Below are 18564 nucleotides of genomic sequence, written 5' to 3' on the forward strand. Positions count from 1 at the left end.
TTGTTCTGACCGAAGTAAGAGGCGGGATCTGTTTTTATAGGAAGCTACTGCAGAAATGAGCACCATAAAGTCTCGTTGTGATAAGGGAAAGTTTATCCGCCATCGTCTGGAGGTGCGTTCCTCAGCATCCCAACCTAATGTCATATTTCCACCGCACATTTCCAGGAATTGCCCCCGGAGGGCCCCCTTCCTGCCCCGCAGCTGTTGCCTCGGTTGACTGACCTCTGGTGCGCCGGGGCAACAGGGGGGAATTAAAGCCCCGCGTTCAGGCGTCGTTTAGATGAATTTAAAAGCTCCACAAGGAAGGAGACGCGGCTGAGCAGAAGCTGAGATGGTCCCAGTGACGGTAGAGGACAAACAGCCTGGGTGGCAGCCAGTTTAACCCGGCGTGAACGGAAACAGCAGCGGCCACAACTGGGCGTTCCGCATATTATCGGGCTAATTTACATACGTAACACCGCCCAGGGGATGAGCATGATAATCTGCCGCGGATTGAGAGCTAACCGTGCGGAAGGGAGGAAGAAACGGCCGGAAAAAAAAAAGTTTGCGCAAGAGGGACCCGTTCCGAACCGAGCCAAGCGCGTCGACGCGGACGCAGAGGCGCTTGTCGGGCGTTTTGCCCCCACACCCGGACGGCGATATGGACGCTTTGAAATCGGCTGGAAGGGCGATTATTCGGAGCCCCAGCATCGCCAAACAGTCGTGGGCTGCGGGCAGACACAAAAGTGAGTCCACGGCTTTTCGAACGTGTGCGTGCGCCGCTTTTAATGCCAGCGAATTGATTTTAAAACAGCTAATTTAGCTAAGCCGAGCTAGCTTCGCCAGAGAGCTACGCTGACAGCCGGTGCGGAGCCGCGGCTTCCCAAGCTGTGCCAGGACTTTATTTACCGACGTGGGGCTCGGTGGGGGTCTCGAAGGTTGCACCAGCTGGTCTTAACCCCGCCGCCATGTACCTTGAAGTTGATGTTTTCGTGGTAGTGTTTGGTTAAGCGTTTGAACTTGGCTCACAACGTGACAGCAGCGCGCTGCGCGACGCGTAAACGGACTCCGGTCGTCGCGTTTTTCCGAATCAGAAAAAGAACAGAGAGGGAACCAAATCCTCCCTCGCGGCGGATTAGTGCTGATCTGACAGATCGTGCGTGTCCTCCTCGGACCTCCATCCGCCACATGTCGCAACTAAAGTTAAAGTTCGGGTGCCGCGGTGTTGTCTGCCACGTCACTGGAGCGGCTGAAATTCGGGGCTCGGAGGCGGCGGAAGCTCCGCCGGGGAGCCGGAGTCCTGCTCCCTGGAGCGGGGAGCAAAGGCAGGAACCGGAGTAAGAAAGAAAAAGAGGGGGATGTGTGCTTTTGTGGCCAGGCGGTGCAGTCCACGCAACCCACTGTTGCTAGGCAATGGGTTATGCGAGACCAAAACCCAGAGAATCCGCTCAGACGTGCTGGTTCCCTCCACCATCCCAGCGCCTCGACGGGAGCATTTAAGCACGTAGTCGCGGCCGGTTCACGCCCTGATTTAGGAAGTTTGCACGCCCAAACGACAGCTGACCTCCCCCCAGCTGCCCTGACACGTCCAGGTGTGGCAACCTCCACCCTGTCACGCGCACACGCAATCGGCGCTGCTCATGTTTGCCGGCACAAAGGGGCAGAGGCCCCCTTCACCCCCCCCCCTTAGTAACAAAGGGGACATTGGATGGCACGTGGCAGACAGTCCGGGCGGTGCTTTGTTGTGGTCGGTGGTCACATCCGGGGTCCCCACATGTGACCCCCCCCCCCCCCCCATCCAGGAGAGACGGCCTCAAAAATGTTACTTTTTCTTGTTCACGCTCAAGCGCGGCCTGACGGGTGGAACCCCAACACGTCTGATCCTGCAGGTGTGTCCAGACACGTTGTTGTCGTTGTTGTTGTCCCCATATTTGGGTCTTCAGCGGCGGGTTAAACGTCCGGATCGTCGGAAAATTCCGTCCAACCTCCCTCAGAGCCGCTCATTCACCGCTTTGGCATCCGACATTCCTTTTTCTCCCACTTCTGCCATCAGCCGTCAGGTTCCGGCCCTGTGACCCTTGAGCCGCCTGTGTGTGTGTGTGTGTGTGTGTGTGTGTGTGTGTGTGTGTGTGTGTGCACGTGTGTGTGTGGAACTCCTCTTCACACCCTCAGTTGCTGCGTTTCATCCCATATGGTGAAAAGTCTCACGCAGAAATGTTATACGTTATCTCTCCAGCGTTTCCTGGCAGCTGCCTCAGCTTTGCATTGCAACACAAAGTATTTTTAAAATGGCGGTTGAATTTGAATGTCCTGAACCGTTTTGTGCTTTTAATATTCCTGTAAGCACTTTCTGTTTCCATTAAAAGGCAACTTGTTCAATCAGCATCTCTTTATATGGGCGACGCTTTTCTGCTCTTTCTGACCACAATTGGTTCATATTCCTCTTAAGAAATAATGGATGTGATGTACTTGAGCCATATGTGAGGACATATGGGCCCTTATGGTGGTTCTGGAGCTTTATTCTCAGTCAGAAATGTCTCGGCCTTCCAGCACTTAAATAGCTGCAACAATTAGAACGCCATCTGTTTAAGTGCACCTGTTAATAATGGAAGATAAGAACGTGGGTGTGATGAGTCCTCGTCCGCTAATGTACGGCCGAGGCAGGAGGCCCCCGAGAGGTTCCCCCCTTTCCTCCGTTTGGTCGGCCGGGCTGTGAATGTTGGTGGTTCGGTTTCCTCAGTAGAAGCTGATGCTAATAGTCTCCTGTTGACGGGGGTTCGTGCGTAGTTGGCTGAAACTTTTTAGAGCATTTCAGGACGGCAGGCGATCGTTTATTCACAAACCTCCAGTGTTGAGGAAGTTTAAATTTGAGCATTAGTGGACTCGTAATAGAATATATCTGCTCCTGCAGCAGAGATCCGTGCCGTAGCCCGGCTCCTCTGGCCCCTGCTGGTTATCTGCTCTAATCCCCGACCCCTCTTTTTCTCTTTTTTAAGTGGTTTTCCTCTCTGATTTTTGTCTCTCCGCATCTCTGGGTGGATTTATCTGGATCTAAAAGGCGCCCTTCCCTCCCGCCATCAGCTAACTCTCTTATCTCCTGCACGTCGGTTCCACCGGGCTGTTATTAAAAAGGATGAAAACGCTGACGACCTGCTGTGGAGGGTGAAATTAGGGGCAGTGACGCGCACATTCGAGCAGGATTCTTTGATATTTACAGCTGTTGTGTTGTTCAAAGGAACGTTTTCCAGAGGAGGAGTGAGGAGGGGGAACAACGATGCTGTAATCGTGCGAGGCAGCGATGGCTCCCCCGTGTGTGTGTGTGTGTGTGTGTGTGTGTGTGTGTGTGTGTGTGTGTGTGCACGTGTGTGTGTGGAACTCCTCTTCACACCCTCAGTTGCTGCGTTTCATCCCATATGGTGAAAAGTCTCACGCAGAAATGTTATACGTTATCTCTCCAGCGTTTCCTGGCAGCTGCCTCAGCTTTGCATTGCAACACAAAGTATTTTTAAAATGGCGGTTGAATTTGAATGTCCTGAACCGTTTTGTGCTTTTAATATTCCTGTAAGCACTTTCTGTTTCCATTAAAAGGCAACTTGTTCAATCAGCATCTCTTTATATGGGCGACGCTTTTCTGCTCTTTCTGACCACAATTGGTTCATATTCCTCTTAAGAAATAATGGATGTGATGTACTTGAGCCATATGTGAGGACATATGGGCCCTTATGGTGGTTCTGGAGCTTTATTCTCAGTCAGAAATGTCTCGGCCTTCCAGCACTTAAATAGCTGCAACAATTAGAACGCCATCTGTTTAAGTGCACCTGTTAATAATGGAAGATAAGAACGTGGGTGTGATGAGTCCTCGTCCGCTAATGTACGGCCGAGGCAGGAGGCCCCCGAGAGGTTCCCCCCTTTCCTCCGTTTGGTCGGCCGGGCTGTGAATGTTGGTGGTTCGGTTTCCTCAGTAGAAGCTGATGCTAATAGTCTCCTGTTGACGGGGGTTCGTGCGTAGTTGGCTGAAACTTTTTAGAGCATTTCAGGACGGCAGGCGATCGTTTATTCACAAACCTCCAGTGTTGAGGAAGTTTAAATTTGAGCATTAGTGGACTCGTAATAGAATATATCTGCTCCTGCAGCAGAGATCCGTGCCGTAGCCCGGCTCCTCTGGCCCCTGCTGGTTATCTGCTCTAATCCCCGACCCCTCTTTTTCTCTTTTTTAAGTGGTTTTCCTCTCTGATTTTTGTCTCTCCGCATCTCTGGGTGGATTTATCTGGATCTAAAAGGCGCCCTTCCCTCCCGCCATCAGCTAACTCTCTTATCTCCTGCACGTCGGTTCCACCAGGCTGTTATTAAAAAGGATGAAAACGCTGACGACCTGCTGTGGAGGGTGAAATTAGGGGCAGTGACGCGCACATTCGAGCAGGATTCTTTGATATTTACAGCTGTTGTGTTGTTCAAAGGAACGTTTTCCAGAGGAGGAGTGAGGAGGGGGAACAACGATGCTGTAATCGTGCGAGGCAGCGATGGCTCCCCCGTGTGTGTGTGGTGTGTGTGTGTGTGTGTGTGTGTGTGTGTGTGTGTGTGTGTGTGTTGTGGTGGTGTGTGTGGTGTGTGTGTGTGTGTGTGTGTGTTGTGTGTGGTGTGTGAACAAACACTCTGCCTTTCTCCTCCAAAACAATGCCCCGTTTCAACCCTTTCTCCCAACAATGGCTGCGTCTCATTTGTTCGCATCTTCGCTGGAAGCATCAGCTCGGGCGGAATTCCGGAGCCCGTCACGCTCCGTGGAAGATTGGTTTTGACATTCCGTCATCTTGGTTCCAACCGGAGGCTCGACGCGCTTCTTTATGGCTCACAATACTGAACCCGGCGTGGCTTTTGAAGCACGGCCGGTTAGAGAACCCGTTTAAAATCGGGAACGGTTGCTTTGGCTGCTTGTGCCTCGCATTGCGACACCGGCTTCGACCACGAGGACGTGTCCGCGGCGTCCGGAGCTCATTACCAACAAGCGTTGCGCTCGGCCTCGGCGCGTCCCTTCAGGCGTCCCTCCTCATCTGAGTGTGCAGTTTCTAATTTAAACCAGTGCGTCTTGATTGCAGCGTAATTATTCTGGGAGAGGACTTGTCTCTTCCGAACATGGTGGGCGGGAGGGCGATCATCTCCTCCCAGGATGAAGTTCACTGAGGCCTTAAATAACCGAGCCAGAAGGCCCGGTTCCAGCTCTGTGTGTCTTGGAAAGAGGAGCCCTGCTCTTACAGGCTGTAGCAAGGCCGGATTATCCGCAAGATTCACGTAAAAGACGACGAGAAGGAGGTTGAAGCCCTCAAAACCTCATATTTCCACGTCTTTCTGACAAAAACAAACGCTAACGACAGGTGCACCAGACGCTGCTGGTCTGGTGTTCGCCGCCGATCCTGAGCGGAGCGCGTGGCGGTCGGCCAACGTGCGCAGCCCCGGCGCCTCGTCCGTGCCTTTTACCGGGGGCGCGTGGAGAGCGCCGCGTGTTCTTTCAGATTCCAACAAAGAGGAATCTGCCGACGCAGCAGGTTCGACTGGTGTAGCCTGCCGGAGTGGCGGTGACCCTTGACCCTGAAGTCCATGCACGTGCACGCCTGTGTGCTAAACCCTGCCGAACACCCCCCCCCCTCCTCGTGGGGTCTCTGATTAATCATTCATTTCTGATTTGGCTGAATATGTAACTTATTTTACTCGAGGTTCAGCAGGCGTCTTCGCTCAGATGTCTCAGTTGTGGCACGACGGGGTTAAACTGAAGTGACGGTGACTCAGTCCCACCACAGCCAGACAGTCATCCTGTGGTTATTCGGAGCCAAAGAGTGCGTCATGTGTTTTCATGCACTTCTGTTTTCGGCCTGTGTCTCTGCACCTTTGTTTTTGAGGTTGACGCTCTCAGATGCCTCGTTCTCGCTTTCCTTCCTGCGTCCACCTTCGAGCGTCTCAACCCTCCGATGCCAAACTCTCGCCACCCTCCTGCGAGCCCAACTTGTCCTTCAGCGGCGTCAATTATTTACATTTTCCGTGTTTTCCTCAAGTTTGAAATCCAGCCCCTTTCGCTCCCCCATTATATTCCTCCTGTATTATTCAACCGTCCTGTTTTTGCACCATCATCGCTTTGCACCAGGATATGCTAATTCAGAAGTTTGTGGGCCCGAGCTACAGTGCAGATGACTCAAACCGTTCCTTTCTGCCATGCAGCTGTTGAGACGTGTCTAAACTGGGAGGAAAAGGGTTTCGCCTTCGAAACATTCTTATGGCGAGCGCTCGGTTGAGGGACGCCGCTGCCGACCGCGCGGGCATCCAGAGCTCGCGCTATTTGTTTACATGTTGGGGGGAAACGCACCACTTGGTTCCAAAGCGAAAGTGATTTAACTGCAGTTTCATATTTTATTCATGTCTCCTTCCGCCTCCTTTACGCTGCTGTTGTATCATCTGTGGCACAAAAGCATCACTCCGCTTTGTATCGGGCCGCTCGTCACTGATTTATTAACGTTCCGCTTTAACCGGGGGTCATGAGATGTATTAATACACACTATGCAAGTATAAGAATACCCACAAACGGCTAAACAGATTTTACCCCCTTGGTTGGATTTAGGTTCTGTTCTGAGGTTGTAGTTCCAGAGACCTGGTCCTGTAACGATAAGGAAGCCCGAAGGCGTTTGCTTCATCAGACCCGAACGCAGCGTAACGCCACAGCGTTGAGCTGAGTGGCGAGACCCGGCGGAACAGAGCAGCCTTTGAAGGTTCCTCTGATCCGGTCTCCAGCTGCAGACAGCTGTTGTCGAGCGGGCTGTTGCCTTCCCCAGATATGCCCCCCCCCTTCCCCAATCACTGTTTTCAAAGTGCGCCTGACGGTTGGTTGATTTCACCGGAGCGGTTCTGCCAGCGGCGCCTTCGGGGACGGATCAGCAGGCCGGAACAGTTGGGTTTGCTTAAAGCTGAGCCTGATTCTATTTGTTCTAAAGGTCCTAAGTGGCCACAGTTCATAATGGACATTTATCTTTCACTTGGTAACTTGATTTAGGTCGAATACAGTAGAAGCTAATTACTCCTCACCACAGATTATATCACACTCATCTCTGCTCAAATGTAACCAGAGGCTCAGCGGAGCGGAGTCCAGCTCCATCGCCGACCTTGACCTTTAAGTGTCACTCACTCATTATTTAGGCATCAGGTTCCCTCAGGCTACTTTTAGGCCAATATTGCTCCTTCTGACCGCCTACAGATGGCTGATTACTCCAAATTCCTTCCTTAGACAAGGGGAAAAACCAGGAAGAACACATTTCAGCTTCTGCTTCTTTTCCAAAGTGGTTCCCAATGGATCATATACTGAATGTTGAGGGCGGGAAAAGCATCATTGGTGTTTGTGTCTCTTTTCAGAGCTTCCAGAGAACTGGACAGACACGAGGGAGACTCTGGTGGAGGGGATGGTGTTCCAGCTGAAGTATCTAGGGGTCACGATGGTTGAGCAGCCCAAAGGGGAGGAGCTCTCTGCAGCCGCTGTCAAGAGAATAGTGGCCACGGTGAGAGGCCGCTATGGTTTCTTTCTTTTGTGCAGTCTCTCCACAAGCACTTTGATGCATCTTTTATATACACGTGTGCAAATTTAAAATAAAACCCACCAGGTGAGCTCAAACGCCGACATTCTGTGATAACAGACGTGGATTTGTTCAAAATGCAGCACTTAATCTGTTATTAATGTAAACTGTGACGTTTAAATGAAATGGATTAAGTACGGTTGTTCTATATGTAAATGATGTGTCTGATATAATGCTTTTATTGAAGCCCACTGTAGATCGTTAGAATCTTTAGGGCGGCGAGATGTTTGAAGGAGACGTCAGACTGGTGCTAATCTGCTGGCTGTCTTTGGTGTCACCGCTCTAAGCTAGTCGGGGGAACTGTTCATCATTGAAAGTTGCTTCCTAACCTTTACACCTTCGTCATCCACGACACCTTCCCCCTTCTTTGTCCTCTGTCCAGGCCAAGGCCAGCGGGAAAAAACTCCAGAAGGTCACGTTAAAGGTGTCCCCACGAGGAATCATCCTTTACGATAGTGCCTCCAACCAGCTAATGGAAAATGTCTCCATATACAGGTTGGTTGTCCCTTTTGACTCCCTGATTTATGCATCTCCGAGTCAGTTTGGCAGTGTCACTTGCAGAATACTGTACCGGCCTCATATCGTCATCATCATAAAAACGCGGCTGTTCCCTGACTGTCGCCATCCGTTAGATGGATGAGGGTGTGAGACGATGAGATGGAGGAGGAGCTGATCCAGATCCCATCGAGAATGTGACCGATTTGGAGAAATGTGTTGGCGTCCCTCGTTCGCGGGGGTCGATCCGCGCTTTAAAACGTAGATTTGGTTGTTGGCCAACATCGAGGCGGCTCGTTTCCCTTCAGAGGAGATAAAGCCTGTTGCCGCCGCGTCCGTCTGTCCTGTGCAAACACGCAACGCAAACAAGCCGTTGCCGTGGAGCCGGTAAAAATGCAGGATTAATAACCGATTACGTCATGTTAACGTTATGGAATAAACAAATGCTGCTGCGAAGGCCTGGCTTCAGTTGCACCTCTGCTCTCCAGACATCTGGGATGTTGGACAGCCCATAAAACTCAAAATATTTGCCTATCCGCCTCCGTTTGGTTATTGCATGTGAACGGTTAAAACCCGGATCAGCCTCGTCTACGTTTTGGATCCTTTTAACGGGGATGTTTGGTTCTCTGGAACCTGATAAACGACGCTCGTGTCCAGGAGAAAGGGAGGATCTGATCGGGCGACTTGTGGCTGCGTTTTGGCCGCGGTGACATCAGCAGAGAGCCGAGACAAACGCTGGATTGAGCGGAATCAATTCGCTGGACAAGCTTAAAGGCTTAACGCGGATGAAGTCACACGATGGCCTCACTTAATCTGCAACGTGTCTAAAGTTGGAGGGTTTTTTTCCCCCAAACTAACCGGGTTTTCTTCCTCCTCTTTTACCCGAAGAATATCGTATTGCACTGCGGACAAGATGCACGACAAAGTCTTTGCTTACATCGTGCAGAGCCAACACAACGAGACTCTGGAGTGTCACGCCTTCCTCTGCCCTAAAAAGAAAACGGTAAGTCAAGAGTTTGTTTCGTTTCTTTCCATTTTATGTTTTAAAAAAAACGGTGGTATCCCTCTCCAACATTCTCTCCACCTCTGGGGGCTCAACAGCGAGCCGCTCCCTCCTCTTCCTTCCCCTCGCCAATTTAGCTCCGGCCAAAAAGGTCCCGTAACCTCCGATCACGTAAACAAGTTCCCTCCCCCCTCGACAGCACCCTGTGAGGGAACCTCTTCGCCGGTTTGCAGTCACTTCCTGTAAAAACAGGAAGTGAAGGTTCCTGTCGGCGCCTGTGTGACATGATTCCCCTGTTTGTCTCCCAACAGGCCCAGGCGGTGACCTTGACGGTGGCCCAGGCCTTTAGAGTGGCGTTTGAATTCTGGCAGGCTGCGAAGGAAGGTACGCACGGCCACGCTGATGGATGACTGGTTCTGTCCGCCCCCCTTCTGGCTGATGTTTGTGTCCTGAACAGTGGGGGGGTTTTTCAGTCTTTAACATCCGAGCCCTCGACCCACTGGGGTTGTTGTAATTGTTACCATGGCCACGGCCACAGCGGGAGTCGCAATGGCGGCACGCTTTCTTTTGTGCCGCTCCGCAGATGCATGTGATTTAGTGCATGCGCCTCCTGGGTAAATGAGAGGGCCTCGCCGCCTCACGTCATCCCTGGTGAGCGGCGCCTTTTGGGCCTTGTTTACGCCCTGTGATGGGTGTTTGCTGTGCACCTGCCCTCCTTCCTTCCCCATCTGTGTGTTCTCTTATTTTCTTTGCTCCCGTCCTTCCCCCACATCACATCACACAGCCCACTTTGGTTTATTAGCCGGGGGGGGAGGGATGGGACGAGGGGAAGAGGGCACGAGAGCATGAAAGGCAGGGGGGAGAGGGGCGTTGGTGGGGGGGGGGGGAGGAGGGGAAATGATTGTGTGCGCGTGTTGGCGAGAACCCAGTACTCTGATTTGCTGCGGGGGGTTATGGACTTTCAAAGAACTCCTCTCCAGAAATGTAGTCGTGGTCTCTGGAGGCAGAACGCGAGCAGGAGGGAGGTGTCACTTTGAGACCGTTTCATTAAAGTTTCATTAAAGTTAGCAGACTCTGGGGGGGGAGGGGGGGCAGGATGAGGGGGAATCTACAGGATGTTTCCTCCCAACTGTGCCGCACCACCCACAGTGATCCCGACCCACATTCTTCTCCCATCTCCATCCATTGAATATTCCCTGTAAAGACTGAAGATGGCTTTAAACCGCCAACCATTCGTCTTAGACGTGAGCTGAAACCCCCGGAATGGTCACGAGGGGAAGCGGAACGCTCGGGGGGGCTTTTTTTGTTCCATCGCCACCACTAAGCAACCTGAGCTCATGGGACACGCTGCCGGAGCCCAAGGTCGACGGTGACGATAAACTAGAACTAGAATAGATTTTGATGGCGGAGCGGCTGCTCTGGTGGGAGCTTGTTGGTTTCTCCTGTATTTCCATTAAAAATTGCCTTTTTTTTAAAAAATACTCACCTTTTCTGAGTATTCTTTTGTTTTTCTGATGGAGAAAAGTGGTTAAAGACAACTAAGCAAATGAAAAGATGGGTTTTGGATGATGTTTGGATAAACCAGGTTGCTGCTGCCCTACGTTTCTCTTTTACAGTCAACAATTAGAGAAGCAATGAATCAAACTTTGCTTTTAATTGCTTCATGCTGAACATAATGAGGTGGCGTAATGAGAGTGGATTAAAATGTATCCTGCTCGCAGCCTCGGCTGCTTATGAAGCAAATATTGGCTTTTTTTAATGTCTGTAAGGCAGTTTTTGGCTGGTTATGAGAGTAAAATAATGTTAATTCTTCACTCAGTCTGAGGTGAATTTGAAGAATAATTTGGACAGGAACGAGAGAGAGTTGATCTCAGGGGTGTTTGCATTGTATTGATCATGTCTAGAGGTGCAATGCGGAGCGGCACCGTCGCAGGTGCGGAGCGGCACCGTCGCAGGTGCGGAGCGGCACCGTCGCAGGTGCAACTCCAAATGTTTAAAAGGCTTTGCTAAAGTGCAGGGTGTTCGTTCTAACTGGGGGCTCGGTGTCTGTGGGAGGAGTGTGATGATCCCGGTGGTGACCTAAGGACTTCCGGAGCGAGCAGGGACTATTATGGTCTGTCCCAGGTGCTCTGACTGCCTGAAGGTTGCAGCTTTACTTTAACCAGCTGCTTTGTTGTTGCTTTTTTTTTTTCGTCTGCCGCTCAGAGAAACGAGTGAAACCGGCGCCAGACGGAGGAGGAGCCGCCGACTCTCCGCCGGACACGTCGGCCAGCCTGGGCCTTCTGGAGGAAGGAGGTGAGTGGCGTCGCCCGCCGTCCCGTCTCTCCCTCGTTCTGAGGCGCTCGGCTCGTTGCTCCCAGCGGCGCCTTACGCTGAGATGATGTCGGACTCTGGATGCACAGCTGCGATCCTCTTTGTCTGACAAAAACGGAGCTTTCCCACATTTCTCTGACTCCTTTGTCTCCTCACATTCGAGCGGCGGATCGTGTCTTTTCCCAGCCAACCAAAGACCCGTCAGGCGTTTTTAGCCGATTGGGAGGCACAAATGTTTTTGCGTTCCCGCTGCCACACATCCACTTTTGTCCGAGGCTTTTTATCCCCGTGTTTGGAGGTCAGAGTATGAAAGAGGCTGATTTTCGAAGGGAACGTCACCGATCTGGTGCCAAAACTACAGCTGAGAGCCGGAGATCCAGAGAAGGATCTCTCTAAATCTGCTCTGAAACTCCATATGAGCTTTTGGCTGCAAATGTTTAGATTTATTCTGCTAACATGGCTTTTATGGATGATCCCTTTAAAAAAAAAAAAAAAAAAAGTAGGACGTGTAAATCTCACACCAAGCTGCTGATCATCGGACCAAGTCCACGCTGTGGCTGATTGGTCGGAGCTTTACCGTCCCGTAAACCTCATTGCCACGAAGCATGTTGACATGCTTGTACAGGCAAGTAATGCGGTCGTTCCACGCGTGAGTTCACTGCTGCGCCAAGTCAGAGGGCCCGGAAGGACCGGCGCCATTGTCCCCGATGAGTCGGCGTCCGTACTCCAGTGGCGCCGGGGCCTCCTCCAGCTGATGTTGTAGGATCGCGTTTATCTCCTGGCAAAGCTCAGATCAGCAGTGGTTAGGAAGTGTTATTATATGTTGCGGGATTTAAAAGGTTTAAGTTCTTTCTGTGAGAACTTTATCTTCCTTTCTTGTCTTGCAGAGGTAGCCACGGGAAACCTTTTAGACCTGGCGGAGGGAGCTCCTACGGTGCTGGTCCACTCAGGAAAAACGCAGAAGACACCTGATCCTTTTACGGCTCACAACCATGCAACCGAGAACAACAACACCGTCTGGGTACGACACAGGCCAGTCGGCCTGGAGGGGGGGGGTTTCCACCCGGATAAAGCCAGCGTTGTTGCGTAAAAAGGCCCCGATGATAAAGGGGCATATTTAGATTGCAATGATGTTCCTGCGTCCTTAACCAAAATGTTTCTCTGTTTTGTCTCAGGAGATGGAGGACGGGCTGGACGAGGCTTTCTCGAGGTGAGAAGTGATGCTGTTCAGGGAATAACCAGAGCAATACTGGCGTAACATTTGTGTGGTCACGACTAAAAGCATGCAGAGGAAACCCCCTCAAACAGGCCTGATTTCTAGGTTCAAAGGTGAATTCGGTGGTCTGTGTCCTGATTGGAATTCCTGAATTCCTGTTTAGTGAATGGACAAACTAATGGGAGTGGAGTTCCCTGCGATTAATGTTTTACTGAAGTGCGTAGCGGCATCGCAGTCTGGAAGCGGTGGCGGTCTGATGTCAGGTTGCTGCTGGAAACCTCCTCTCAGTGCTTAATTGGTGCATTTATTCTCTTTGGCACTGCCTTTCATTACCTTGGCTAATTCAACCCGCTCTGCCATTTTCATTTGCTCAGAGGAACAAATGGGCTCTGTACATCTGTACTCAAGTGATGAAAGGCTATTTTAATCCTGCTATTCTTTGATTACCTGCCATCACAACTCCCTAAAGTGACTGATGTTACATGGTGATAAGCAGCGATGCTTATAAGGGAAATCGGGCGTTTTATAGACGAGGTGGCGGCATACAGTTAAGTTGCTGAGTGTCTCTACTTTCCTCTGGCGCTTTTAAATCAAATCAAATTAAGGTGGTCAAAGCACTGATCCTAACCTCCAATCCCTTCTTATCCCACCCTTTTTTTTTTTGAAGAGCCATGTTTTTAGAAATCTGCAGATTAGTGCAGGAATCCGCAATTTGTGGAGCCGCACCGCCACCTGCTGGTGACATTTGGTGGTGTGTGTTTTTTGCGGCCGAATGATGATTTCTGAGGTTAAAGCCACAAGTAAATCCCGCCGCTTGTTTTATTATCAGGGTGGCTCTGAATTCTCTCCTAATTGTCTCCTGATTTGTGATGTTTCCTTTGCACAGCCACAGTCTGGATAGCTTTGAGTCCTACTCAGGTAACGGCCATTTACTGGATGTGTTAACTTCCACCTCATTCTCTCTCACTTTCCAAGTCTCCTCATCTGTCTGGATATCAGTGTTCCACCGGCTTGATTACTGCTCCATGCTGACTCAGCCCATAAATTAGGAAGAGATTTTTCATATCTCAGGATTCATATGAATCACAATCACCTCCGTCCACCATGTAAAGTGACTCAACTGTTGCCTCTGCTAGACAAAATGACTAAATTTAGAAAACTAGGGAGAACAAACACCATTTCACCCACAACCGTCTCCTGGTGACCACACTGGCGCCTCAGCGGGCTTGATGCAGCAGAACCAGGTGCAGTCTGTCCTTCATCACTAGTGTCCTGTGTTTCTGCATCACGTCCTTCAGATTTGTGCTCTGCGCCCTTCAAGTCCCACATCTCTCGTGTTTGAGGATGTCGGGTCATGTGACTCTCATGTTCATACGTTAGCGTCACCAGGTCTTCACAAACATAAACCTCCCTGTTTGTGTCGCTTTCACCACAGCGGTGAATAACAAAACACCCGTCTCACTCTCTTCTTTTATCCCTTCTCCAGACTCGCTGAGTCTCGCACCAACCCCCAGGTCCTGGACATTGGGGTGAACCCTCAGGACATCAACGCTGAAGAGTGCCTGTCCCCGGGCAAATGGGACCAAGACGACACGGACTTCACTGCACAAAAAGACACTTTTGGATTCTAAAGGCGGACGTCTGCCAGGAGGGGAGAAACGGGCAAAGAGAAAAGAGACTAACGTTACACCCTGCGTCCTGTCCTGCTGCCAAGTCCTCTCCGAAAGCCTCGGCGTGGACGCGACCGGAGGACGACCCGAGCGCGCTGCCCACGGAAAAGGCCAAAGCAATACAGACCCGTTCGTCGCTTTTCTACAAGACATGCAGTCTTTTCACGTCTGTTACAGTCGGAGTGGGAGACCCTGTGTTGTCGGTTGACCCACGCGTGTTCGTGTGTTTCGTGTTCAGGAAAGAAAGCGTGTTTGTGTGTGTTGTTAACGTGTGTGTGTGTGTGTGTGTGTGTGTGTGTGTGTGTGTGTGAGAGAGATCGGAGGAGTTTATTAAAGCTTATTGTCAATAAAGGTGCTGCCACATGTTTGATTGACATGGATGGAGAAATGCTACCAGATCAGAAGGGAAGGTTACGGGCGTTGGTGAGGTTACAGCGTTTTTATTTATAGTTTAGTCTTCTGATGGACAACAAAAGCTTTAGATTTGTGTGTGTGTTTGTGTGGGTCTGATTGTATGAGAACAAAAATGACAATCTTATTTTCATTGTAATGCAAAAATCTATTTTTGCACTCAGATTTCAACCATTTATAAAAGAATCATTTTTTAATTTGAGGGAAGTTGAAAAGAAAAATCATAGTTTTACACTTATCGTCAGTGCCTCTGATCACTTTTCCTCTGAGACTTTTGTGTGACACTTTCGCAACATTGAATCACAATGATCGGCTTCACCATTTTTATCGCTCCTGTACCTGAGAAGATGCAAACGGCTTCTTTAAATGACCCCCAGGACGTTGAGGCAACATGAAGGCATTTTCCAATCCGATCTCACTGTGATTCTTTGGTTGGAAAAAACAAAAACACGACGAGAAGTTCAGAGGTTGGGTGTTTCCAGTCGGCACTCCTGTGTTAAATTATATTGTCCACCATGTTTCTTCAGGGACGGTTCCCAGTGTTATTTTAACTTTTATGTATGGATTTAAGATCAAGTAATTTCCATAAATATCCATCAAAGCCAGACTGGATGTGTGTGTTGTTCTTTAAATTGTCAACTCCATCAGGCTGCGTGTCTTTAATACAGATGAATGAGCCAAAATGTTGTGGTTTCACTATTTTACTGTTGACAGCACGACTAGAAAACAGAGAGAGGTACGTTTTATCCTTTACAAAATGTTGGAACCAAAAGGTTTGCCTCGTACTTGGTGGTTGAAGTGAACTCTTAAAACTTTATTTATCTGAACATATTAAGGTAGGTTTGCGTACATAAAGGAGTATTGTGATCATCTGGGGGGTTATTAAAATGAAAACAGATTTTGCCACAGGTATGGAGCCACAATACTCTCACACACCCAGTCAGACACACTCAACGTGCAGATGTTAAATTCATATTCAAGATTTAACAGTTATCTTTAAAACACCGGCACCCCACAGGGTAGGATCGGCACCACTTAGAAAATAACAGAAAACGTGCACAATAATAGAACCCAAGTAAACATGCAAAAATAACCCACACAAACAATGAACCCTAACCCTAAACCCGATGCGGAGGGCATAACAGCAGCCGGCCAACAGCATCGGGAGGAAGGCGCACTAGAGCCGGCACTTGTAACAATTTCTCCGTCGGGTGAAGGAAAGAAATCTCTAAAGTGGAGCCACCACAGCGCTCCCGCTAGCAGGGCCAAACAGCTGACGAACCAAAGACACCCACGGCTCCCCAGCTCTGGTGACAGCAGACCCAGGTGCGCATGGGATGGCACAGCCATCACATGAGGAGGACCAAGTGAGCTGTGGCGTGGCATCCAACGGCTCGACAACAAGAGCAGCCCGTGCAGCACAGTCTCCTTTTAAGGGGAACGCCACAGCTGCACCTGCCCCAACTATTAAGGTGATGGGCAGCGCGTGGACTCCATGCTGCCACACTCAAAAATATAAAGAGTTACGACTACGAACATGCTGCAAAAATTAAAAATGATGCTTTTCCACATAGGAACTGGGTGACGTGTAGCTGTGTGGGCGGGGTCTAGTATCGTGGTATCAGCCGGCGTGCTCCGGTCCTGGGGGTTTACACGCCTGATCCCGGTGCTGCCTGTGGTGTGAAGATGGATCTCTCCATCGGGATTCTACTGTTTAGTGAGTGTTATTCATTTCATAGAAAAACTTCTAACGTGTTTGTAAATGTTCTTTACGACGCTGTTGCATCAGCTCGTGTATATTAACAGGTAGTTTACAAAAGAGATCGGTCCCATCAGGTGTATCATCAGATGGGCCATTACAGGCAGGTAGTGAAGGAATTCATGTTTGATCGAAGAAGATATTGTTGAGAATGTGCCCTCCATTCCGAGGAGGACACGGTTACAGATTTGTGCACCGATTCCGTTATTTTCCAATCGAATGTCGGACTTATACAGTGGGACCGGTCGCTAAACTCCGCGAGCTGCGAGTAGCAGCTCGTTAGCTACCCGTTTTCTGACATAAAACAGACGGTTATGTTATGTCCGAGTCAAGGTCAGGGTCCGTGAACACAGCATGTGATGTGCGTAGTGGGCTGGACTGATTGACACGGAGGAAAAATGCGACGGGTTGAAAGGAGAGATGAGTTTGGATAAAATTAACGCTCTTCGTCGGCGTTTGGAGGCTCAACAAGCAGCTTTCACACGACCGTGTACCGACAGAGAGAATATTACGCGTGCAAGGTTTGTGGTGAGTGAATTAACGGCCACGAAGCTGAAACCTCACGACGGAGGAGAGTTCGTGAACGTGCCACTTAGCCGCCGCTGAGGCGCTCGCGCCGGACAAAGCAAATTGTTTCAAAGTGTGAATTTTTTTTCGTGAATAACTATTGAACTAAGACATATATTGTTATGATTCCAGTGTCTAATGTTTTTATGGTCAAGGAATCTAAATATGTAGTCAAAGTATATGTGGGACTAATATTTATGGTGGAACTCACAATATGCCAGGAATTGTTGCGCTTGGCGGAGGTCTGCGCTCTCCGAGTGCTTTCTAGTTGTTATTATTATTGTCTTTATCTTTCTTTCTTTTCATTTATTTTCTTGATTATCTTGTTGTATTGCAGTTTTTGTGAGTAGAGGCCTCGAACAGGCCCTTACTGGTCTCTTGTCTCAACTCTGCACCTCTTTTTTTCCAAGGTAGTTTTCTGTCAACTGGACTGGGTTTCTTAAGAAACCCACTACGCACATCACAACAGCAATGACCTGGATGACTGAGAATTTACACAGACAATTTTTTTTTATTGTTTTGTATGATCAAGTAAACATATTTTACTTGTTTGTCATTTTATTCTATTTTTTTGGTGATTTTATATGCATGTGTGCTAAATAAATAATTCAAACTCAAATGCAGCAATCATGAGACTTAGTAACAGTGGTTATATCCCTAGGCTTGTGTTCATAATAGTATGGCCCTCGGAGGACTTTATAAAAATTGAAATGGCCCTCGATATGAAAAAGGTTCCCCACCCCTGGTTTAAAACAAGTATACTTTAGTATACTGCGGGTCGATTTGGCGGTTGAAAATGATCCCTCCTCTGACACGGGACTTTTTGATTTTGACGGAATTCCGGATGTGCTGTGACGTATTAATCTGGGCAGATTGAAATTGCTTCTTGTTTATGGGCTTTTCCCTGCAGCAGCCGTCACTGTGGCACCCAGCTGTGCGCTGCAAATGAGGTTCAGCCAGAAGGGCGGCCTGTTCTTCTACACCATCTCAGACAGACCTGCAGGTGCAGACTGTGATTACAGCTACTACAATGCAACCGTGAGTAACACATCAGCACTCACCTGTCTCGGGGAATCCAATGTTGCTGTTGGTATTTTAAGAATATCAGGCTGTTTTTGGCTGTGTGATGGACTAATTTATGGATTCAGAACCACCCGATTGCAAACAACTATGACAAGGAACCTTCGCTGGTGCTGAACAGCAGCCTTGATGGTCTCGTCACCTTAAAGTGCATAGAACACCTCTTCTTTGAAGCCACATGTAGCAAGGTATTATACACTTGTAATATCTGGAAAATGTTCCAAAGGAATGCATTTTGCAACTGTCTGAGATGTGTAACTTTCTCATTATTGTCGGATCAGGTCCCCTGATGAAGCATTAAAAATCTCACTTTGTCTGTTTCCACAGGGGAAATTTTACAGTGCTAACGTTACAGGTGAGGCCCAAGTCCTAACATAGTCATCTTTACCTGCAGTTTGTCAGTAATATATGAAAATTACCTTTTACAGTTGCCTGTGAGGACCTTCGCAGCAACGAAGATGCAG

General features: G+C 49.4%; 2 protein-coding genes and 1 long non-coding RNA gene across 6 annotated transcripts in view; all 3 read left to right on the top strand.

Moving 5' to 3' along the window:
- Positions 1 to 388: 388 nt before the first annotated feature.
- ldlrap1b (low density lipoprotein receptor adaptor protein 1b) lies at positions 389 to 15299 on the top strand. 2 transcript variants are annotated; one of them, XM_057011689.1, is made up of 10 exons: positions 389 to 725; positions 7369 to 7511; positions 7969 to 8081; positions 8970 to 9084; positions 9396 to 9468; positions 11290 to 11379; positions 12285 to 12418; positions 12573 to 12607; positions 13500 to 13531; positions 14100 to 15299. In XM_057011689.1, exons 1-10 carry the CDS (start codon positions 641 to 643, stop codon positions 14144 to 14146), a joined length of 867 nt encoding a protein of 288 aa, XP_056867669.1. In that variant the 5' UTR covers positions 389 to 640; the 3' UTR covers positions 14147 to 15299. The 2 variants fall into 2 exon arrangements, with proteins under 2 accessions (XP_056867669.1, XP_056867668.1); XM_057011688.1 differs by lacking the exon at positions 13500 to 13531 and having other exon boundaries at positions 410 to 725.
- Positions 15300 to 16297: 998 nt separating this feature from the next.
- LOC130513096 (uncharacterized) overlaps positions 16298 to 18564 on the top strand; it is a 15837-nt gene continuing 13570 nt past the window's right edge. Inside the window, exon 1 of one of the 3 annotated variants that reach the window (XM_057011677.1) lies at positions 16298 to 16411. In XM_057011677.1, coding sequence (XP_056867657.1) covers positions 16381 to 16411 — 31 coding nt within the window. In that variant the 5' untranslated portion in view covers positions 16298 to 16380. Of the gene's footprint in view, positions 16412 to 16815; positions 16982 to 18564 lie in introns of those variants that run through there. The other 2 variants (XM_057011679.1, XM_057011682.1) reach the window with 2 other exon arrangements.
- On the top strand, positions 17237 to 17663 carry LOC130513108 (uncharacterized). Its single transcript, XR_008946618.1, has 2 exons — positions 17237 to 17362; positions 17521 to 17663. It is a non-coding gene; the product is annotated as an uncharacterized LOC130513108 (long non-coding RNA).

This window comes from Takifugu flavidus, chromosome 16 (genome assembly GCF_003711565.1).
Source record: "Takifugu flavidus isolate HTHZ2018 chromosome 16, ASM371156v2, whole genome shotgun sequence".
NCBI lineage: Eukaryota > Metazoa > Chordata > Actinopteri > Tetraodontiformes > Tetraodontidae > Takifugu > Takifugu flavidus.

Bases quoted from the DNA above. Each gene is read 5' to 3' on its own strand.
- ldlrap1b (XM_057011688.1), top strand. From the start codon at position 641: ATGGACGCTTTGAAATCGGCTGGAAGGGCGATTATTCGGAGCCCCAGC. The intron at 8,082-8,969 runs GTTGGTTGTCCC...TTTTACCCGAAG, and splicing joins GAAAATGTCTCCATATACAG to AATATCGTATTGCACTGCGG. The intron at 12,608-14,099 runs GTGAGAAGTGAT...TCCCTTCTCCAG, and splicing joins CTGGACGAGGCTTTCTCGAG to ACTCGCTGAGTCTCGCACCA.